Source organism: Camelus dromedarius, chromosome 4 (assembly GCF_036321535.1).
Source record: "Camelus dromedarius isolate mCamDro1 chromosome 4, mCamDro1.pat, whole genome shotgun sequence".
In the NCBI taxonomy this organism is placed as follows: Eukaryota; Metazoa; Chordata; class Mammalia; order Artiodactyla; family Camelidae; genus Camelus; species Camelus dromedarius.
This window is the reverse complement of record NC_087439.1, coordinates 16,311,725-16,336,027: the sequence shown is the minus strand read 5'-3', so window position 1 is coordinate 16,336,027 and position 24,303 is coordinate 16,311,725. Positions and strand designations below refer to the sequence as shown.

General features: G+C 38.5%; 1 protein-coding gene across 13 annotated transcripts in view; it reads left to right on the top strand.

The window, feature by feature from the left end:
• Nucleotides 1-24,303, top strand: part of NCKAP5 (NCK associated protein 5) — a 918,970-nt gene that overhangs the window by 471,894 nt on the left and 422,773 nt on the right. For all 13 annotated transcript variants that reach the window (XM_064484702.1, XM_064484710.1, XM_064484704.1 and 10 more), the window contains one exon: nucleotides 17,530-17,663. In XM_064484702.1, coding sequence (XP_064340772.1) covers nucleotides 17,530-17,663 — 134 coding nt within the window. The remainder of the gene's footprint in view (nucleotides 1-17,529; nucleotides 17,664-24,303) is intronic.

The following is a 24,303-nucleotide window of genomic DNA, read 5'->3' as shown; positions in this document are numbered from 1 at the left end:
ACCGAAACACTTCCCTGCCTGTTAACAGAGACCAGGGTGAGGCAGTCACTCATGGTCCCCAAGTGCCATTTTTACTTTAAGAAAAGGCAAAAGTAAAAGTAAAAATTAAACATTAATGCACAATTTGTGAAATGCACAAGTTGAACTGAGGACATGCTGACATTTAATTAAATAACAAACTCTTTAAAGGCCCTTAATGGAAGAGCTTTAAAGGATATCTGTTTCATTTGCATAAGCACCACAGTGTGACGCCTTGCACTATACTGCCTTTCAGATTGGTTATCAGTCAGTAAAATTTGATGTGATACAGCGGAAATGACATCCACGGTACCCATCACCCTATAAGCCACTGGCTTTTGCTGGCAGCGGAGGCTTCTCAGCAAACTCCAGAACACCACTTTCACAGGCAAATTCTATCAGCCGGATGGCATTTTCTGGTTTTATTTGATCTTAAAAAACATTTCATTATGTTTAATTTAGGGAAATGAGATTTCTTTAATTACTATCAGCAGCAGCTATTAGAAGCTCAATTACATTTGCAAATTCATTTTTAAAAGCTTTATGGTTTTCAGATAAAAAATTCAAGATCTAACTGCACCCATTAAAAGTTACGGTTCCTCCCTTTGGTGCCCATGCTTCCAAGAGAGAAGCTATGTTTTATGGTGGAAAATAAATAATACTAGACACTGAAGATTAGCCTAAATAGGACTTCGAATTACTCATTTGAATAAATTAGATATTTCATTAAATGCATTGGTTTAGCAAATGTGTTTATCGAGTCTCTTCCTCTGGGGTTTCGTGTCCACCAGGCTCTGCGGTGTGAAAGGTCAGTGTGTCCCAGCGGGAGGAGAGGCAGCTCACAAGCTGGGAATGCAGATGCTTCTCATCTGTGTGCCTGCCTCTCCCTGCTTATAGTCCTGCAGTGAGTTATTTATCACCACGATCACGTCTGGAGCAGTATCTCCATGAAGGACTGTAAAGGGGGTCCACGTAACCTCCGATTTATTGGTCTCTTGAATACTATCAGTGGTTTTTTAGAAGAGACTCCAGTTTTATGTGTTTGGGAGCTCCTTATGCATGTAATTAAACAGTTATTGGCAGTAGGAAAACTTTCCCCAAAGTCTGGGTATTGGCCTTGTTCTCAGTCAGAGTAGCATCAATAGGTTATTTCCCACATAGATTATAAAGAGAGAAATACGTGTATGTATTAAGATCTAGACAACCTTGGCACCTGTAGTGAGGGGCCCTTGAGAGGACTTGGATCTTCTCCCACATAATCAGATTATATTTCATCTGTCGTGTCTAAAGGAGCACCTTGTGCATAGCAGGTATTTAGAAAATGCCCGTGGATGTGATTTGTTCAACTCTTCTCACGTCGGAAGCAGCCGTTTGCTATACAGTTACAATTAGACCAGTGTTTGCCATCCACTTGGTGGCAATTTTGAGCTAAGGCATAGAGGTGCTATCTTGGAACAAGAAATAGAGAGCATCTTTTGAAAAACCTTGGGGTTGGTTCATTGAATTGCTTCATTGTAATACAAAACCATCTCAGTTGGCAGTAAATATCAACTGCTGCTAATAAAAATTGTAAATGCCTTCGTTGCTGTTTGTCACGGATAAACACACGCAAGTTTCAAATGATTTAAAGTCATTGTTCCTTGGGTTCTTTTTTTGCTAATAAACATGAAGGCGAGAAAATGCCATAACTTATTTAAGGTGTATGCACTTGAAGGGCTTATTTTCATGCTTGTGTACTTGGAAATCTTTGGCGTTATTCTTCCCAACTTGCTATAGCTTCTACCAAGACCACGAAATACTTACTGATGGAAAATAGAGTTATATGCTTTCGGAATTTGGTGTTTGAGTGGATTAGTATTGGAGGGGGAGATCACGCATGGTGCATGTTGGTGGCAATCTTAGGTTTGTTGCTGGCTGTTCATGCCTCAAGTCCACCATGATTCCCAGTGGAAGTTGTATTAAGAGAGTGAATTCATTTAATGAACAAATAATTGGAAGTCAGGTGCTTGCAAGAGCCAGAAACTCATCTCTTACAGTGTGTCAAATGGAAGTCCCACATAAAAATACACATTGCATTTGGGGTCCAAAAGCACAACAGCTTCTTTTGTAAAAAAAAAAAAAAGTTAGCAGTGCCATTTCAAATTGTCGTGTGGAACAGACTCATGAAACACTCATCACTGTTTGCCTTCTGTACCCTCATTTTATCTAGTGACTGCACTTTAATAACTTTGTCACCAAAGATGTAAAAATGAACAGGAGCAGTGTGGTTGCAACGATTTGAAACAGTAATAAAGGACAAAGTCAGGTTAATTGTTATTCTCAGAAAGCTTATGATTCAATAGCTGTCTAATTTAATAAAGTCTTGTTACAGTGGAATGATTCAGCTGTAAGAAACTTGTAAAAAATTGTAATAAGCACCAGAGTCAATGCGATCTTTTAAAATTCTTGGGAGTAGCAGTTTTTCATGCTGTCCACTCTCAGGAAGGTTGCGCTGGGCTGCAGAGTTGTTTGTCAGTGCCTGGGTTTATTTTTGTAAGAAAGTATTGATTACAGAGTGAGAAACATTTAGTTTAACAGCAATCAATGATAACAGACAAAAGGACATTTGAAGTTTTGAAGTCTTTAAAACATGAACTGAATACACAATCTTGGGAGTTAAATTATTGGGAAAAGAGGCATGACCCCAGGGCTACACCAGTTCTAGATGGTAAACTTATTTTTTCTCTCCTGAGTCAACTCAGACGTTGTGAAGTAAGAGGCTTAATTATTGGCTCTATAGGAAAGTCAACTTATTTAGCACACAGTAAATATAAAACTTTTGGTAGAGAGATGAAGAAATAATTTTTTCTGCCATCACCTGTAATCTACACACGAAAGGATCTTACTGTACACTCTGAGTTGTTTGATTTTAATGAGTGGTTAGACTTAAGATTTTATTTCAGCATCTTAGAATATATGATAGAAAAGCATTTGAAACGTCATCCATCAACATTAAATCTCATCGGTTCTTGGAGTATTAGGGAAAAACAGAATATTTGTATGCCTGACCAATTGTTTATCTATCCATATGTTATGACTAATAGTCAAAATTATCTAGTAATGAGATCAGTTTGACATGAAGTAGATCCTTTGGAAATTGTTGATTAAAGTAACTTGAATAATGTCTAATATTAAACAACACTGGCAACAAATGACTTTATACTGGTCTCTCCCAGGAGAGAGGTGCGTATCTATTCCTGAATGAGAATAAGAAGAGACCTTGGCTAATGACTCAGCACCAAATGATAAAATGTAATCCTATGTATAACACAAAACTGGTGCCTTTGTACAGAGAAGTGATCCCACAGGAGATGATAGATTTTTTTTCCTAGAACACTGATGAGCACTAATATTTCATGATTTCCAGAATTGCTAAAAGGTTCATCCTTTCTGGAAAATGCAAAATTAATTTTTTGATTGTTGACAGTGGCTACAATTTCATTAAATTTGGGGGCAGGCATATAAAGTTGTGTTAGTTTTTCAAAAATGGTAAGACCATTCCCGAATCCCATGGCTGCTGGGGTGTTGATGGGTTTTGGATAAAAGAAATACCACCTCCTGGAAAATTAAATGATTAGGATTCACTCCTTTTTATGAGATGTCAGCTGGTGACTGTGATTAAGGGTCTGTAGACTATGACTGAGCTGCCCCCTCCCCAGCTGTTTTTGGAAGTAGTTTATTGGAATACAGCCACACCCATTAGTTACTGTATTTTCTATGCCAACTTTCTTGCTATAAGAGCAGAACTCAGTAGTTGCCACAGAGACTGGATGGCTCATAAAGTCTAAAATATTTACCATCTGGTCTCATATTGAAAAAGTTTGCTGACCCCTGCTCAAGATAATCATTTTCTGCCACCTATTTGATATGTGATCATTGGAATATTCTTAATGGCAAAGATCATCTCTTTCTTTTTTAAGTCTGTCTCTCAAATCTCTTTTATACCCTACCGTCTCTGACAGATCATGGAAAGGGAGAGGCTTAGTGACAGCTGATTCACAGGTTGAGATGGTAGTCCACTCGACCAGGACAGAAATTCTTTGGTCCTTGTAAAGAGAGGCAGTCAAGCTCTGTGACCCTGGAATCGGATTGCCTAAGCTCAGACCCTGTCTCTGCTGTTTAGTTCCTGTCGCCTCAGCTTCATCATCTTAAAAAAAAATATTGCTTTGGAAAGTGCCTACAGTCTTAGCATGTTGTGAGGAGTCAGTGGATAACACATGAAAAGTGCTCAGAACACTCAGTCTGGATTCATCATTAATATCATTCTTATTTGCGATATAAGAATATTCCTTTGTTTTCTCTTTTATTCTCACTCACTTGATTTGTCCTGGAACTGCTTTTGTAACTTCTCCGTGACTACACAGGCACTCTTTAAACTTACATATGTACACGTTTCCTTGTCTTACACATCAGTGGGGCTGCTGTCACCAGCCATGATTCAAATTTAATGCCTGTGGCCACAATCCTGTTGAGTAGATGGATCCTGTCTATATAAAAAGGAAAATAAAGTAAAACCAGAGAGTCCCAGTTTTATAGCACTTATACTTTTATTTATTCAAAACCTTCTTCTAAGTAACATTCAGTATACCGAACACTTTGTAAATTGTGAACTATGTGTAATTCTCCCTGGTCTACGAGGTGAGGGCTGTTGTGCTAAAGTCAAAAATTTTGAGAGTCCTAGCTTGTATAAAAGTATGCACAGTGCACCAATATTCAATACCTGTAAAAGGGGAGGAACCACATTTCATAATCTGAAGACTTGGTTAAAAAAAAAAAAGAAACTTAGCTTTTAACATTGTTACTTTCTGAAGAAAGAAGCAAATTTTTCTTGGAGGAATTTTAATGATACTAATATAATAATGATTAAAATGTTTTATGATCTTGCCAGTTGCTTTTCTATCTTCATGTAAGGGTTTAATTTTGAGCTTTTATATATAAAGGTTTATAATGCAAAGGAAAGTAATATATAAATGTAGATAACAGTTTTAGATATAAGTCCTACAGGAACACCATTCCCCCAGGCTCCTGAAACCTTGCTCTTCACTCAGTTACCTGGGAGGGGAGACTTTGAAGAGGGGATTTGATCTCTGCACTGTGACAAAGACTTGGGGTGGGCTGGATCACCCTGGACAGTTAGCACCTTTTAGGACTTCAGTTGGACCTGGTGATCTAAAGTGCCTTTCCAGGTGTAAATACTCCCATTTGCTTTTGACTGTAAGATCTACAGAAAGATCTATAGGTTTCCATGGGGAAACCTAGCTGAACAGCTTGATTGTGTTCATTCAGTGTGACTAAGACATCCAGGAGAGACCACTTCCAAATGACAGAGGGCTGAACACTCAGCTAGGAGTGGAAACTGGGAGAAGCCAGGGGATTACAAGAAAAGTACCCGGAACACAATTTCTGCTGCTCACTTAACCTGCGTACCAAAGACCTGTAGCCATGAGGTAGCAGTTTCTGCTGTGAGCTTTTCTATACCCTGCCATGCATCGGACAGACATTCTATTAGTGGTAACTGTAGTCTACATTGGCCTGTTTTTCATGACTGTTATTTGTACCATGTGGGGCCATGTTTTCTATTTGCTTCCTCTTGTGACTATTTCCCACCACTCAGAAACTGAAATTATCTATCGTAATCTTCTCATCCATTTATGTGATTAACCGAAGGTTAAGTATACTTTTCAAAGAAGTGCTCAGATGGTTTTTTAAGGATATACATTTTCCCTTTCTATAGATTAATGATACTCACTCAGCTCATTTATAGGTCTTTAATGATTTCCCCATAAAACTAATATTTCTATTTAACCTTACCTCTCCGAAATAGTACAAACTATAATTATTCAATGTGTAATATTTTCAGTTTCTTGTAACTTCGGTAATAGTAGGGAATGAAATACTAAAGCATTGAGCCAAAATTTGTGATTAGTTCCACTTAGATCTTTTAAATATTATAGCTGACCTTTGAGTGAAATGATAGAATGGGAAAGTTTGCATTTGCTAACAAGGATAAAGGGCACTGCTAAAAATCATTTTGTTTTAAAATTTCATTTTTCAGAAATAGCCTAGCATCATAAAATAATGGAAGTTGGCTACGTGAAAGTCAATCCAGATGTCGTCAGGGCCTTGTTTAAAAAGAATATTTGGAGAGAGTTTTCGAGAATGAAATTGGAAGTATGAAGGCTTTCTAGTGTGTTTTCCAAGTGAATAAAAAAGTATTTTTGAGAAATTAATATTAATTACTGATGTCCCAGATCCATTTCTTGAGCAGATTTAAAAGGAGAGCTACAGTAGTACCTCATGCAATCTGTTGCTGACATTATAATTACTCTCCTATTTTAGAGGAGTGAATAATTATCATAGCAAATACTTTAATTTCCCATACACATAATTACACCCATTCACTGAAGAAAGGCAGGAACATAAGGATTCCAATCACTGGGGAAAAAAAAAAGATTCTTCATCTGAATAGATTTTTCCTCCTACTATTCTGTAAAGTCTAGTAGGCTGAACAAAAGAACAGTAAAATGTGCTGTCCTAAAAAATGTAATGGAATTATACATGCTTTTTAAGGAGGCCACAACAAATCTAAGAAAGGAAATTTTTGATTTCATAGTTGAGGAGTGAAAGTGACTAATCAAATAAAAGATTTGAATATGAAGTTGGGGATTACAGTCTATGGGCTGTTAGGAGAGGGCAAAAAATGAGACCAAACAAAGGCAACGGTAAGGGGAAGAAAATGACAAACAGGGTACAATGTGTCTGTGGGGTTTTTAAACCAAAGAAAATCTCACTACTTTGTCCTCAGCGTGATCAGAGCCTGAAAGTACAGGCTGCCAACGAAGGGAGAGGAAGTTGTGGGAGCTTAAGAGGATTCCATTTAAATCAACAGGAAGGTACTGGCACTTCTAGAATGCTCAGCAACGTGCTACCTTCTCTGGGGTTTCTTTACCAAGGGCAAGGCTCAATCCCTGCCTGAAGAAAAGGACGCTCTTTGAGGAGATGGGGGATAATGATTATATAGGAAATGCTTAGCAAATGATGTGACATCATATAATTTAAAAAAGCTAAGTCGACTATTAGGAGCATGAATGTAGGGGATAAACCATAAATTAGGTGGGCAGTGAAGCAAGAGAGACATCAGGGTAGAGAAGGCAGGGCAACTGTTAACTTTTAGAGTAAATAAAGCTGAAGTTCGAGATTGGAGTGTAGAAGAGAGAATAAAAGATCTCGGAATCCTCTACAGTAAGGAGTGAGGAGAGAAATACAATCACTCGTAGTTTGAAATGGAAACTAAATCTGCTGAAGAAATCCATTCATTTTCCACTGGTCATTGTGGAGTAAAGACAGGGAAAAAAAAAAAAAGAGTGGAGGTGAAATGAAGAATAAATAAATCTAGGGGCACGCAGATTGGTCTGGGGCTGGAAGTAAAAATCCTAAAAAGAACTGAAAATTTCCCCCTTCGTTGTATGAAATATACTATATCCATAGAACAGAAAAGAAGACAAAAATAAAAAAACAAATAAAAACTACAAGTAGGAAGGCACTTAATAAAATTGACTTCTGAGAATCCCCAGAGGGATAGAATAATTAATAGCTACTGTTAATTGTGATCAATTAACATGACAACTGAGAAAAATCTGTGACCAGAGGAGGAGAAAGAGTCATTGACTTCTTATAGAAGGAGCCTGTGGTCTGGTAAATGAAGCTTCTTTTCTAAGTAAAGTTGAAAATTGAGCCTTTAACCAAATAAACTCAAGGAGATGACTGGGCTAAGGGAAGGAGTGTGTCTGGATTTGGCAGTTGACAAGGAAACCAAGCTTCTACTCATTTGATTACTCAGTGTCTTACTTTTCTCGGTCAGCCTACATCATCACCATAATCACTTTGAATGATTGAAAGACTTTCCTCCCAAAGACTTGGGAGGAAATGGTTTTCTGAGAATCTTGTTGAAGCCAGAAAGTCACTGAGTCAGAAAATCCTGTGAAAAGGCCTTTTCCAACTCTAGGGACCATTGTTTAATTGGTTAATTTTTTTTTCTTTTTTTTAGTGGAGGGACTGAGAATTGAACCCAAGACCTTACGCATGCTAACCCCCCCACCCCCCACCAGGGACCATTGCTAATGAATGACAGTAGCAAAACAGGAGCAGCCCCTGCTGGTCCCTACTGGTCCCTGTCATGGTAGTCTTTGACTTCCGGGGTCCACCCTGAGGAAGAATTATCCTGCTCAAATATGTCATCCTGTCATTCTCCTCAAGATCTACTGAGACCTGTGGTTGTTTGGAAACTGACTGGAACCAATGCCTCTGGGGTCACTGTTTCACCACCTCACTTCCCAGTTGTGTGATGCCCAGTATTACCATTTTAACATTGCCTGTTTCATACTAGACAAGAAAACCATAGCCTTCACCTCTAGTCTATAGCTTTACCCACCTCATTATCATACAGGGATGCCTGCCACCCTCAGTCATACTTAGTATGAAACCCATCCTATGACTGACCCCCAAAATATTTACACCCCCTTGTCCTATATAAATACTATGTTTCATCTTGTTATAGTCTTCATGTCACTATATTTATGTTTTTTTCTTGCTGTTGTAGAGGAGGAGAAATTCTCCTCTACCTTCTTTGGGTCTTTGCCTGGATCTAAGAATTAACCTGATTATGACAGATGAGCAGAAGGAAAACAAACACATTTTATTAGATTTTTATGTACCCATGGGTGCCTTCAGAAGAAAATGAAGACTCAAAGAAGAGATCAGAGCAGGAAGCTTTTTATACCTTTTAGATTAAAAAAAGATAATCAATTTGTGAAGGATTGATAAGACAGAGGGGTTTGGGCTAGAGTTACTAAGTGGTGACGAATACTAGTAAGTTAAGAGTTAGTTTAACAAAGTTTGTCTGTATAGATTTCTTGGCCCCGAATTCTCTGTCTCTAGTGATAAGAATGTCTTCCTTCCTACTGGGAATGGGGAGGATACGTCTCACGTGAGGGTTTTATGACCTGTTGCAGGGAAGAAGGAGAAAGGGTTTGGGGAAGATCAGAGTGAACTTCCAGCTTCTCAAACTCCTTCAGCATCAGATATTCAATATGTCAAGGTGCTATGTTTGGGGGTAACAATGTCCTAAACCCCATCACTGTGACGGTGGCCAATTTTATGGATGCATACAATGTGAGAGTGGAAAGGGACCTTGGCATTTTAGAAGGGGGTCCAAAGAGGGTAAGTGAATTTCCTCAAGTTGCCCAGCAAATTAATGGAAGAACCAAAATGATAGTCACCCAGACTGTTAGAGCAGGCAGATAGCTAGATATGAGCAGAGAAAGGGGAACACAGGCCAAATGGCAGAAATTGGACAGAAAGAGGGGCATAGGCCAAATGCAGGAAATCATCATGTAAGCACTAGAGGTCCCTAGGCAAAGAAAGAAAAGCAGGAACCTCTGGGCTGATAAGTGGTCACACCTGTTGGGATGATGAGTGGCCTGAAGGCTGACAAAGAAAGGGGGGAAAAAGCAGGAATCTCAGTGTCTGAATGTAACCTTTTGCTCATTATGCCCTCATTTCAATAAAATTAGCCTTGCAGATTAGAAGTACCCATCATTCACTGACACCAGGACACTTCTGATCCAGACTAAATAAGGACAAAAGCCCCTTCTCCCCTCTGGAAGGCAGAGGAAATCAGGGAATACGACCCCGAATCCCTCCCTCCCCAGCGATTCTTCCGCCCACTCATTTCTACACTCTAGGTAACCAACTTGCCAAAGAAACTCAGGGCAGCTGCTCACCTGAGCCTGCCCGCTCTCCCTTTGAGAGCGTACTATCTCTCCCTTAATAAATCCCCACTTTACTTTCTTAACCTCTGCGTCGTGTCTCTGAATTCTTTCTGGGACGGGACAAAAACCTGGACACTGGCTACATCTGCTGGCAACAAGACTACTAGCCTCTACTGGACTGCTTTCATTGGGGTCATGGTGCAAATCAGGACACTTTAAAGTGATGAAAACTGTGGGAAGTGGATCAATGTATAACTTTATCTTCTTTTTTTTAGCTGTATGGTTATACTAAAATCAAAACTGCATTACTTTATATTATGGATACAATATTACTATTTTATTCTTCACTTGTATTTCTAGTTGATAAATAGAACAGATCAGTGACTCTTTGCAAAAGACAGTTTCATTTTCTCTCTTTGTAGGAGGCCGTGCTTTGTCATTATTTGTTCCCTGGTGCCTTTATAATCCGTATCCATCCTGACGTAGCAAACCGTCATTTTATCATGCTCTCCTGCACAACCCACCCTGAAAATACTCCTCCCATAAAGTTCACATCTGTAGCTTTTGATAAGTAATAAACATATCGATAATTTTTGCCTAAGAAAATGTCATCATAGGGAGTGATTCACCTGTGGTGTGTTCCTTTTCGAGGTCCTGTCTAGCATTGAGGGCATTTTTAAGATCCTCCTAGGTGCTCATTTGTCTTCTTTACCCCTGAAACTTCTCCTTCTCCCACCCCCACCCCCCCTTTCCTTAATTCTCTCTCACCCTTTCCTCCTTCCTCTCAATTTTTTTTAAACCAAGCTCTGTAAATTTTTTTTTCTTTTAAGAATAAAAGCTTTGTCTCTCTTAGGCGATATTATCAGCACTGCGGATGTATTTTGGGCTGCTTCTCTCCTAGCATCTCAAAATCTGATTTTGTTTCTTGTTACAGCCAACTGTACAGGCTTTAAAAAAAATCAATTCTTAAGTTCCTTATCTGTTTCTCTGCTTCTAGGATAACTGAATCTTTCATAACTAATGGGGATATTGAATTCAGGGAGCCTCACGGGGAAAATATATTGCAATTTGTGTAAAAAGCAAAAATGAGGCTGCAATTAGAGGTAATAACTACAGTTTAATTTAGACCCATTTTTACATGGGCTTGATAGAAAGTGGTTAATGTAGAGTTTTTCCATTAAAAACTAGTTTTCATGAAAACATAACAGTTTAATTTTGTTACTGATGTGCGTTTGGTGTATGGACTTCTGAAGAAAAATAATCGTTTGTCAATTTTAGATTCTTAGTAGATAGCAAGAGAATTAGAATGGTTATTCTGGTCTCTGTGTAATCTTAAAATGTTTCATTATACATTGGGTGTTGATTGACGAACACATGGCCATACCTGTGATTCTCTGGCCACCAATTAATAAGCAAATCTAGGCAGAAGTTTTGATTTGCTTATTGGATCTTACTGCCATGTCTTCTACTTGTGTTATTTAATCAAATGTACTTTTCTAATAGTCTAAGTTAAAATCCCCATTGCCTAGTATATAGTTTGTTTGCTGGATTCTGCATTTCTTGAATGAGTTCATATATTTTTGTCATCAATACCCAGGAATATTATTTAATCCCTATGACCTTCTCTAATGGCTTTTGTTCATTTCTCACTATCTTTTAGGCCCTATTATTATCCAAGAATGTTAATATTTCCCATGATTCTTTGATTATAAAATATTACTCAACAAGAATATGATAGCTCAAATACATTTCAGGAAATCTTTTGAAACAGAAACGTATAGTGAGTATCTTTTTATGTAACATCACGTACCTTTAAGCATCAAGTCGATGTAGAAAACCTCTGGATGAGTTGATGTCTCATGTCGCTCACTAAGCAGGACTTACATGGAGTCTTGGCACATGTGTGGAGATGCCTCTCATGTGATGGTGCCGTGTTTCCCCAGCACATGACCATGCATGGTGGCACTAGAATTGTCACAGCAAGTGAAGAAAATTCCTCTTTCTTTTCTAAACTCTTTGAATCTTCTGTAACCAACTTTGCAGGAGTATCACCCACTGATGTCACTAGAATCACCAAATATAAGTAGACCTCAAATAGAGGTATTTATTGACTTTCTATATTTGAAATCAAATGGTAATGCCTTAATATTAACCCCTGAAGTTTTGACACATCACCAATCCAGCCATCTGTTTAAGATCAGACTCAGTGATGGGAATAAAAATAATACCTTATAGGGAAGTCCAAACACAAGGTTATACGTGTTCTAGATGACATCTGTGATTCAATTACCCCCTCAGTTCTTACATTAAAATGTAATTTAAAATGTACTTCCTCTCAGTACTAAAGTTTGATTTACTTAAAAAACACATTTTTTAGCTTTTTATAAGAAATATATAACTACAATATTCATTTAATATGTAGTGGTCATTAAAGACAAAAATGCCTATAGTATTTATCAAAAGTAACTCAAGTATATTAGACAATCTAAGCTATATGGTTCCAGTTCATCATATCTTATTTTTATATGAGACCTTCAGGATTTTGCAGTGCTTTACCATACATTATTTTACTCATTCCTCTCAGTGATAGTATAAAATTGGCATAGGCGGTTTTATTCTCCCCAATATGCAGAAGAAACTAACTTAAAATCATTAGGTTTTAAGTTAAGTGGCTTGTCTAAACCCAACTGATTAGCAAATGGTACGGTCTAAACTAGCAGGTGCTAGCAGTCACCATTCTCTACTTACATATCTTCCCATTCTGTTATTCAGCCTCTGAATTCACTTCTCTCTCCACACAGTAGTCAGCTGATCTTTGCAGAATCTTTATCAGATCCTATCACTCACTCGATTAAACCTTGGTAACAAGTTCCCATTTCACTCAGGATACAATCACACATCTTTAATATGTATGACCTTTTTGGTCCCCTGGCTCCTTATGCCTGTATCCTGTGCTAGTCCTGTCCCTTTGCTTACCAGGCTCCAGGCACACTGGGCTTCTCTTTGTTTTTGTTTTTTTTTTTCATATGTAATGAAAGATTTTCCATTTACTACCCCTTCTGCCTACAGTACTAATCCCTTCTCTTCCCCAGATAAATCCTAGTCATCACAGAGATCTCAGTTTACATATTAATTCCTCAGAGAAACCTTCCCCTAACCCACCAAACAAAATCAGTTCCTCTTGCTGTCATCTTTCAGCAAACCCTTAATTATCCATCAGTTTATATTGATATATTTATCTAGGTGATAGGTCATGTAGCCCCTGCTGTCTCCACCAGCGTGTGAGTCTACTGCAGTCAGGAATCCCATCCATTGGATTCATTGCTGGTCTCCTGCTCTGCTCCAGTTCCTGGCACGTAGTAGCTGTTCAGTAAACATACGTGGTCTGAGTGAATGAATAATCCATGTGGGTGTGTACACAGCTCTTTTTCTAAGATGAGTCATCTGTTAAATTAGGAAATAATCATAGAATCTATACATTTTTCTCCATCTGCGGGTAACATACAGATAGAAACGGCTTTTCGGAGCCTTGAAACAATTTAAGCAAGTCTTAGAAATTTATCAGGTGAGGAATTTAAAAAAACAAAATGGGTCACCCAAGGAAATTGTGGAGTCTCCTTCACTTGTGGTTTAATCAGAGGATAGTAATTGAGGATATTTAAGGTCTTTATGAAGGCTATGAGATATGGACAAGATCATTGGGTAGAACAAAGACTTGGAATTAAAATACTTTTCCTTTTTTTTTCTTATGTTTGAATCTCTGTTGAAGGTCCAACTTTACTTGTACCTGGAAACTGAAAAGGTTTTGGAATTCTACTCTTGATTTAGAATTCTCTTTCTCCACCATGATATATAACTCTGCTATAATACGACATATGTGTTCCCTTAAAAAAAATCACTGCGCAGGGCTTGTGGGAAAAATTAAACTAGGGACATAATACTCAAAAACTTTGTCAGTGACTCATTAAAAAAAAAGATAGGCATCTAATAAAAACGGCAGCTAAGTTTTACGATGTTAAGTGGTTAAGAAATATGTAAGTAATACAATAAAAATGGCACTTTACCTTGAAAAAGATGTCATGGGAAGGGCTGTAGCTTGTGAGTTATTGTGAAGCAGTGAAGAGAAGGCTGCCTGAAATCAGAGGGCAGGTGGTACCATCAAGTGTGGATGGAATGGCTTGTAATATGTGTGGTGGACCAAGGGCACTGGTCTGTCTATCTGAGATGGATGTGATTTGTGTATTTCTGCACTGGCTTCAGCGGGGTGCTGTTTGTTGTTTCACTTCACATTTCTCATGAATGAAGTTGGGCATAAGCAAATGTGAGATTTGCATTGTGTTGAAATTGTCCCTTAATATATCCATTGCACAAAGTTGTACTTTTAAATAAGTGTTAAGAGGTGGTCCAAGATGGCAATGTTGGAAGATCCAGAACTCGCCTTCTCCCACAGACACGCCAAATCTAGCCAATCTGTCCCTACTTGAGGATGACTTGATTTTACATGTAAAACCCTAAAGACTGTACCAAAAAAAGAACTGATAAAACTAATAAATTCAGTAATGTTTCAGGATATAAAATAAATAAATAGAATTCTATTGCATTTCTCTATACTAACAATAAACTACCATAAAGAGAAACTAATAAATTAATCCCATTTACAATTGAAGCAAAGAGAATAAAACACCTAGGAGTGAATTTAACCAAGGAGTTGAAAGACCTGTGTGTTGAAAACTACAAGACATTAATAAATGAAATTGAAAACACAAATAAATGAAAAAGTATTCTGTGCCCATGGATTAGAAGAATTAATATTAAAATGTCTATACTACCCAAAGCAATCTGCAGATTCCATTCAATCCCTATCAAAATTCCAATGGCATTTTTCACAGAAATAGAACAAGCAATCCTAAAGTTTTTATGGAACTACAACAGACCCCAAATGGACAAAGCAATCTTGAGAAAAAAGAGCAAAGCTGGAGGCATCATGCTTTCTAATTTTAAATTATATTGCAAAGCAATAGTAATCCAAACAGTATGTTATTGGCATAAAAGCAGACATGTAGATCAATGGAGCTGAATAGAGAGCCCAGGAATAAACACACACATACACAGTCAATTAATTTATGTCAAGGTTGCCAACAATGTAAAATGGAGAAAGACAGTCTCTTCAATAAAATGTGGTAAGAAAAATAGACCGCCACATGCAAAAGAATGAAACCAGATCACTATCTTATACCATACAAAAAACTTAACTCAAAATGGATTAAAGACTTAATGGAACATAAGACTTGAAGCCATAGAATTCCTGAAAGTAAACATAGGTGGAAGCTCCTTGACATTGGTGTTGGTGATTATTTCTTGGATCCAACCAAAAACAAAGTCCCACAAATGTGACCACATCAAACTGAAGAGCTTCTGCACAGCAAAGGAATCCACCAACAAAATGAAAAAGCAGCCAACTGAGTGGGAGAAAATATTTGCAAATCATATATCTGGCAAAGGGTTGATATCCAAAATATAAAAAAGCAGAACCTGGAAGGAGCCCTAGACTTTGAATAGAGAGGGCTTTTTAAGCAGATAGGGGGAGCATGGTCAAATTTGCAGAGGCACAGGATGTGTAAGTATTTTTAGAGCACCTTGATTTCATTTCCAGGAAAGGTCTAATGTTTCCTTCATGGTCTTCAGGAGACCTTTTTCTCCATGAGTTGTACAATGCATCAGGTTTCATTTGGATAATTCATGGTACAGAGTCATAGTTCTGATTTATTTGGAAACTCAAGTCTCTGCTTCCTTTCTTTCCCTTTAAGAATGTAGGTCCCTTCATACAAAAAAACAAACAAAAAAAACCCCCAAAACCCTAAGTTACCAAAGGGGAAAGGAGGGGAGGGGTAAATTAGGGGTTTGGGATTAACAGATATATACTAGTATATATAAAATAGATGAACAACAAGGACCTACTGGATAGCACAGGGAACCATATTCAGTTTCTTGTAATAAGCTGTAATGGAAAAGAATCTGAAAATTGTGTGTGTGTGTGTGTGTGTGTGTGTGTATGTGTATGTATGTATATTACTGAATCACTTTGCTATACACCTGAAACTAACATTGTAAATCAACTATTTTTCAATTAAAAAAAAAAGATTTAAAAAAATCTATGTCCCTTATAATCAGGCGTTGAGTCTTTGATTTTCATCATAGAGTGTATATCCTGTACACAAAGTGCTTAATTTTGTAACAGCCATAATCATAATAGCATGACTTGATAGTTTTTAAAGCAATGACAACAGCAAAACAAAAACAAAAAAATTGGTTAGTGTGGCTGAGTCCGTAATGTCAGGATCTGAGCTTGTATGCTTTATGAAGTGAGTTCCTGGAGTGAATATTTGCCAAGCCATCTTTCTTGGGTCATTTAGTCCCTCTTTTAATCCCTGATGCCCATTCATAGGGATCTAGTTTTCTAGGATTACAAATAAAGTGGGCGACTTCACCGATTTCTATCTGTGAAAACCTAATTGGACAAACACAAACGAATTCTTTAACTTGATTCCCTTCAGTTCCGTAGTATAACTAAGTTGAAATTCCTGGTCCTTCTATAAAGATCAGTAATGTTCCCTTTAGAGCATATACCGGAGTTGGAAGAGATGAAATAATTCTGAACAAGCACTAATGGACTCACTCATTATTACTTGAATTGTTATGCATTTGGTAGTATTACTCAGTCATGGTGTTGGGGGTCAAGAGTTTCTTGTCTTGTTGCAGAAAGAATTCAGAGACAAGACGCGGAGGTTAAGAAAGCAAAGCAAGGATTTATTAAGGGTTAGGTAGTACGCTCCCAAGGAAAGAGCGGGCAGACCCAGGTGGGTGGCTGCCTCGAGTTTCCTTGACAAGTTTTTATGTGAATGTAAAAATGAATGGGCAGAAAATTCATTGGTGGGGAGGAGTTTGGGGTCATCTTTCCTGATCTGCATCCCAGCTCCACCTTCCCAGGTGGGGAGGAGGGATTTTTCATCCTTATTTAGTCTTGATCTGCAAGTTGGATGAGGTCGTAATGAACAAAAGGTTACATTCGGATGGGGGTATCATAAGCAAAGGTTACATTTGGATGGAGGTCATAATGATTGAAGGGTTACATTCGGATGGTGGGAATTCCTGTCCTGTCCCATCCTTCTGCCTCCAGGATACTTATCAACCCAGAAGGTATGGTTTTTTATTAGTCTAAAGGATCCTGTTTTTCTTGGTCTGTCCCAGGACCCCTGCTGATTAAAAGATGTATGGTTTTCTGCCATTTGCCTGTGTCCCCCTTTTTCTGCTTATATCTAGCTTCTGGCCTGCTCTAACAATGAAACTTCATCTCTGCATAGGAAGGCACCTGGCTTAGGGGAAGTCATTCAAGCATTAGAGTCAAATCAGCCAGGATTGAAAACCTGTTACCTTCTGGGGTTTTTTTGTTTTGTTTTATTTTTTTGGTTTTTGGTTTTGTCTTTTTTTTCTTTTAACAACAAATTACATAGATGTCTCTGATCCTTGGTTTCTTATATAATAAGAGATTGAAAATAGAACCTACTTCATGGGGTTGTAATGAGGATGAAATTAATTTAAATGTAAAGTTCAAGTTAGCACTTAGTAACCAACAGCTATTACTAATTTTTTAAATAATATTTAAGAAGCACCTTAAAAGTCATCCCCTGTGTGCCTCTTATAGCATGAGAAGCTGATCCATGAATTGGAAGAGGAGAGACACTTACGTCTGCAGAGTGAGAAGCGGTTGCAGGAGGTGACCCTGGAGTCAGAGCGCAGCCGGATGCAGATGCGTGGCCTGCAGCAGCAGTTCTCCAGGTATTGTTCTGTCCTGAGCATCTTGCTTCAGGAGGTGCAATGACACCTTTGTTTGAATTCCCATGCATTTGAGGAGCTAATGACCAGCAGTTTAGACCTTCTAGCCAAGCCATCCGGTTGCATTTGGACCCATTTTCTGGAACTTTCCATGGGCGCCTCAGTCTTTATTGAAGTTGGTTGTCTTTTCTTCCCCAGTGGCTTTCACGGTATCTTTCAGTAAGATGTGGTGGCTTTGTGGCCTATAGGCATGTCCTATGGAAGGTCAGCCAGGAGGATGAACTTTTACTGGTCCTCATAATCCTATTTCAGGTGGCGAGAGTGTGAATCGTCCCATAAGCTCTTATTCATTACTTAGAGTAAATATTTAGGAACAGTTTTTAAAAAATCTAAATCAATGAGTTTCTTTCCTTTAAAAAGATGTAACTTGAACTTGAAAGGATCCTGGAAAAGTAGTTTTTCTCTGATTTAATTCCAGCACAGTAAGAATCTTTCAGCTTTCAATTACAGTTAATATGGGGCCAGGTGAAAGTTCAACCTACTATTTAAAATCTATTCAGTTTTATGAAAAAAACATAAACTTGCACAATTACAGTCCTGGGACCAGATACAGGCCCCCTGTGAGGGACAGTTTGCTTTCATTTCTATATTTCATTCACCATTTGCAAAACTAGGAAAATAATTTTGTTTCTTTTCTCCCTCATGAGGATATTCCAGGCAGAATCAGGTTTGAGAAGTTGCCGAAATTTTTCCTTAGCAAACTGTGTGGGTCTTATCTTTAACTTACCATCGGGATTTGGATATGATCAGTAATGGATAATGTGCTTCCTCATTATGAGACTTTTATAATGACAGCTTAATTTTCAGATGTGTTGGAGGGAGAGGCCAAAATTGAGCCTTCAGATGATTTATCTCAGGGTGGCTAATACTGTGAATATTTGCACCTTTGGTTTAGAGGCTTCTTGGAGGAACAGGGTAGGAAGGATGGATGACTTCTCTGTGTTCAGAGTCATAATTTAACACCCTGCTCAACTCTTCGAGCCCTTGATAATACAGGTGCTGTAGAAATGCACCAATCAATACTTTAATGAACGCATGTCCCACCCCTCAAGGCTATTACTTATACAGCCCGGTGCTCAATTTTTCATTCTGTTTGATGGTAACTCTCACTTTATGTCTCCCAACTTGAAATAGTAGATCCTCCCCCACCCTCTGAAGCAACTTTAAAACAAGTACTCTTTGTAATACTTGCCATCTTCATGATACAAGAAAGGAGGCGGCAGATCTTGCTACCCTTGTGCTGTCTAATTGAGATGTCTCTGTATTCGGGCTATTGATTTGCAAGGCGTGAGGCGCATGGCGCAGTGAATTATTTTCATACGATGCCAGGTCACTTGCTGTAAATCAAATGACAATCCCATACAGATTGGGGCTGCACACGAGTCAGGGATACATCCTAGACTGAAAGAGAAGATAATTATGTGTAAAACAAACAGTGTTGGGTTTTTCCCTACTGCTTTTGTGAAGATTTCTGCGCCGCCCCCTACCCCCGCCAGGGCACTCAGTTTTCTTAGGAAGGCTTCACTGAAATTGAAAGTTCAAGTCCAGTTACAGCCAGGCAACTAACGAAATCAGCAAAAGATGAGGTGTGTAACACATAGGATCATTGCACAATAACTTCAGTACGCCCACTAAACCATTTCTGATGGCCTTTCACATTTTTAACTTTAATTTGTAATATATGTCTGATTGTTTATTTAAATATTCCTGTTACTATAATCTAAGTCTTTGTAAAATTCTCAGTGTTACAGAACATGTCTATAGCACATCACCCTTGGACATGGTCAGAATCTAAATGCTCACGTAAATAAGGTCTATGGTCCAAATAGTTGCATTGATTTTAAAATTGTATATTTATAATTTTCTCCTTTTTTTCCTGGGTAGACTGGTTCCTTTTGTGCACAGTGATATGTGAGATGTCATGTAGACCTACCTTGAGTATTGTTCGTGGGATGAGTTTTCTTTTAAAAATAATGTAATAACCTACCTTTTCAAAGGGCGTGAAGTGGCTTACAACAAAAGGTAGTTATACAATAAGACTTTAAAAATAAAAACAGAAAATAAAGACCCAAAAGGGGGAATGTGGCAAGTAATCATACTTACACAGCCCAGCATGTTTTCTGAATGTGAGCATTTAGTTTAGCTCTAAGATTCCTGGCAGACAAGTTGAAAAGGAAAACACAAGGGGATATGTAATTCTTAATAGACAAAGGCTATGACTTCTTAAAGAGAGAAACATTATCTCTGGTAATAAACTCATAGTAGAATGCCTCTCATAGTCCCCTTCAGAGATGGCATTGAAGGATATAATAGACAATGGTCCAAGATGGTGCAAATTAAAATTAATTTGTGAAAGTATTACTACTTATGCTGTGTCACTTATGTCTGCAAAGTTAGGCAGTTTCTGGATTTCACAAACCACATGGTTTAAGAATGCTGGGTCTATGCCTAAGTGGAAGCAAGTAAAGCAGGAAGAACTCCAGTGCTCAGAGTTCTCCAGTCAAGCACTCATCTTCAAGTTCATGGGGACACGTAAACATACACGTGTTATACCTTTCGAAAACCTCTTTTATGAACCAAGAGCCCAGAGGCGTGCGGTGCTGAGGCCTGGGCTGGGTTGGGTGAGGTATTTTCCTGGTATGTGTGATGGAACTGTAGCCATGGGAACATCTAAGCAGTAGTTAAGGAGATTCTGAGTCTCAGATTCAGGGATGATATGAGGCTTTGAAGGGGGAAGCAAATAATGAAGTTAGAAGCTGGGACAGTGAGATGTGTGTGTGAAATAGAGTTCAGGTGTCAGAATGAGCAATTCCGAATTGGTTTGAGGCTTGACTTTATGCAATTTCAGTTAGGTATTGGGCCTGGTGGCTTAAAGGCACCAGGCAAACCTGAGCTTCTGCAATTATCTGTGATAATGAGTAAAGGGATCCCTTAGGTGATAAAAATCTATAAAAGTGTTTGAATGAGTAGTTCTCTTTTATGTCACCACCAAACCTTCATCCATAATCTCTTCTTCCCTCTTGACCTCTGATTGGGGTACAATGGTCAGCAGTGGTCCAAAATTTGGGCAATTAAAAAAAAAAGGATATGACCAGAGGTCACATAATTAGCTCTAAGCTCATAAATCAGAAATTGCCTGCACGGAGGGTGATTCAGGCAGCCATATCAAACTTGATTCAGACCATTTACCTTCTCTAATGTAAATACAAGGAAGAAAAAAGATACTTTCAAATTAAGCCTTCCCCATAGATGAAGACATGAGTCAAGCCGGAGGCATAAGGTGGTACTTACAGGCAGGTGATGGTACTGTTAGGGCTGGCCCTTCCTTTTCTTATTACTTAGTGACATAAATCAAAGATGCTTTCCAGATGTCATAATGATCACTTAACCCTTTGTCTGTGTGGTGTACGTGTCTGGGCTTATTTTATGTGGGATTAGCTTTGTGATTCACCCTATAATTCCGTTTCCACCATCCCTGTAACTGTTTGAACTGTGACTGTCAAGCCAGCCAAGATTAATGGTGTGAATTGAGGCTAGGGCTCTGCTTTATATCCTATGTAAAGATAATTAGTGTTTGAACCACCAGCCTCACTCCTCCACCTTGAGTGAATGCAGTTTTTATGCTTCAGTTCAGCATACCTGGAGAAGCACTTCCAGGACACTGTCTCCAACTAGACAGGGTATATGAAGGTGGGATAACAACAATTTCTAAAAAACAGACTTGGGAAGAAAGAAATAAACAACTCTACAGAGTACTGATTTCATGCAAACCATGCATGATTTGCACGTGTATTTGAATCGGTTCCTTTGGAAACAATCTAATGACTGTGTAGGCTGTTACTGAAAGCTGCTGTTCTTATCAGACAATCAACCGCTTTTATTGTGTGCACGATAAGATAGGAGACAGGATGCGTCCTCAGAAAGTCTACTCCAGTGGAGCTGCCTTATGTACATATATGAACAAAAGAACACATTTATAGTTTAGCTATACATGAAGGGAAATTTTGTCTAAATTCTGGATACCCAGACTTCATATTTGTCGGTGGCGTGTTATCATGCAATGGCATGAGGCAAATCTGATGAAATTAATGATTGTAGTGATACTAGCAGTAATGATACCCATGTGTATGGTGTGGCAGCCCTATGCTGCAATTTGTTTGAAGTGTTAAATTAGAATCAACCTGGTAGACTCACCATCAGGCAGACATGTTTTGTAAACTATCAGCAGTTAAGCAAACTATATCACACCCAAAACATCAGGAACCCATCAGTTTCCCTGCAGCCTTGAAATGTTCCATGCATGAGTGTGTGTGTGTGTGTGTGTGTGTGTGTGTGTGTGTCCATGCATTTACACCATGCAGTGTAAATTTTAGTAAAGGGAGCAGTGAAGCTTTATCACCCATGATTGACTAAGGTAGTTAAAAATCACCCAATGGAATCCAAGCTTTCGCTCTCTACTTCCAGAATTTCTCTGCACCCGTTTTGACCTTCTCCCTCCGTGCTGTTATCTGCTGCCTTGAAGCTGTTTCTTTCCTTATTGTAAGGGAATTTCTCCTATCACAGTTGATTGCCATGCTCAAGTGCAGTCTCCTGCATGCCAAACTTGAAGGAGATGTATGTACATTGAGATGGTTTTACTACTTAACTTGTTCACTGGCTGCTGTTTACATTATTAGCTCTCAGAGACTTTATGGGGTCCTAGGGTTCATTTCCTGCTGCCCATTTGGAAGCTGTAGGCACCTGACGTAGAAGTGTGTGTTGAAGAAGGTAATAAGCCCTTAAGTGCCCTGCACACGTATTTCCTTCTACCTCTGTATCTGTCTGATACATTAAAAGAACATTTTCCGTACGTCTTTAGAAGGAGTGAGACATAACAAGAGAAGAGCTATCAGCTGACCTTTCGGCATCAGGGCTCCTCTGCCCACCTTCTACACTTGTTCCCGGCTCTGACTGTTCGTCAGCGGTAACCCATCACAGAGGCTGGCTCTCCTGAGTGCCTCGATCCTCCTGATGAACATAGAGGACAATTTCCTGTTGATTTGGAGTTGCTATTTCCATACCATCAGCAATATTTCTGGCTGAGACTTTTTGTAGAAGTGGAGGCCTCTCATTTGCCTCTCTGGGTGCATCTACCAGAAATTTAAAATGGCAAAGCAACATTGCTCAAATGATACCTTTTCTTCAAATGGCAAAAGATGGAAGAAAAGAGTTTACAGGGCATCTTTTAAAAATGGTTGGTTAACCTAATCGGATCACAGTTGGATGTCAGAAATGTGTATCTGAGCAATCTAGTGTGTACATTCTCGCTCGAGCAAAGCAGAGAGAAGCTAACACTCTCACTGCTTTATTTATATAGAGAATGGGGGAAAAGGAGGCCTTTCTCAGCTTCCTGAGCAACTACTAACTTAATGTAAAACATTCCTTCTTCCCTTTGTACTTCTGTTTCTGTCTAAGACACGATGACCTTGTAAGTTTTTTAAATTCTTAACGGAGCTCTATATTGTCGAGTAGACAATGTGAAAGTTACGTTGCCTATTATTCATTTGTGGTGGAGAAAACAATATTAACTTAGAGTATAGTTCCAACTTCTTTTCAAAGAGCTCTAGCCTATTGAATGGGTTTCCTAGGACCTGGTGCTAGTCCCACCTCAAACTAGCTTAATAACTGTGATTAAATCACTTGACCTTTCTGGATCTCATTTTGCTCATTTGTCAAATGAGGAAGTTGAATTGCATTATAGTCTTAGAATGCTTTTTAGGCTTTTCTAAAAGACCACGTGTTAAGAACTGAAATGTGTTTCTTGAGTGAAGTTATAATTATACTGTGATAGCTAGACTTTCTTGAAGTTCTAGTAATCAGGCTTTCATGTTAAGGATGTGGAGTGGATTGTCTTACTCTCCACCTTGTGATGACGGTGACAGTCTGTGGGACTGGATTTTCACCATGTCTGTTTGGTTACTTGACTCTGGAGAAGTCGAGATGAGAAAAACTGCCAAGCCCGGATGAACTATGTCTGTTGAGGACTGCCAAATTGGCTCCTGAGGACCCTGGCCAGTATAAGGAAGGTCAGATCCTCTGTGGTGAACATAACCGTTATAGCTCTTGGCTCTGATGTTGTCTGCTTTAGGATTTATTTGAAACAGTTTGGGGAAAAGCCTGAACAGAGAGAACTTTATGACAGCCAGAATTGTTTTCATTTCTAAACAATTTTTCTGAAGAAATAGCCGTCAATAAAAATACCAGCAATTTAGTCTCATCCCAACATTTTGTTCAATTACCTATTGTAACTCTTTATGTGTTACTACCCCCACTCAACACACTTTTTTCTTTTAAGAAAATAAATGCAGGATGTGGGAGAATATGTTTTATTTTAAAATTGGAAACTCAATTCAATTCAATTCCTGCTCTAAGTAGTATAGGCTTTTTTGGGTCAGGTTTACAGAAAATCCATTTTTAAGTGGATAGTTTGATTTGTTTTGACAAGCACATACCAACATGTATGTAAGCATCACTGCATTCAAGATATGGAATATTTCTGTGCCCCTGAAAAGTTCCCTCATTTCTCTTTGTTGTTAGTTCCTCT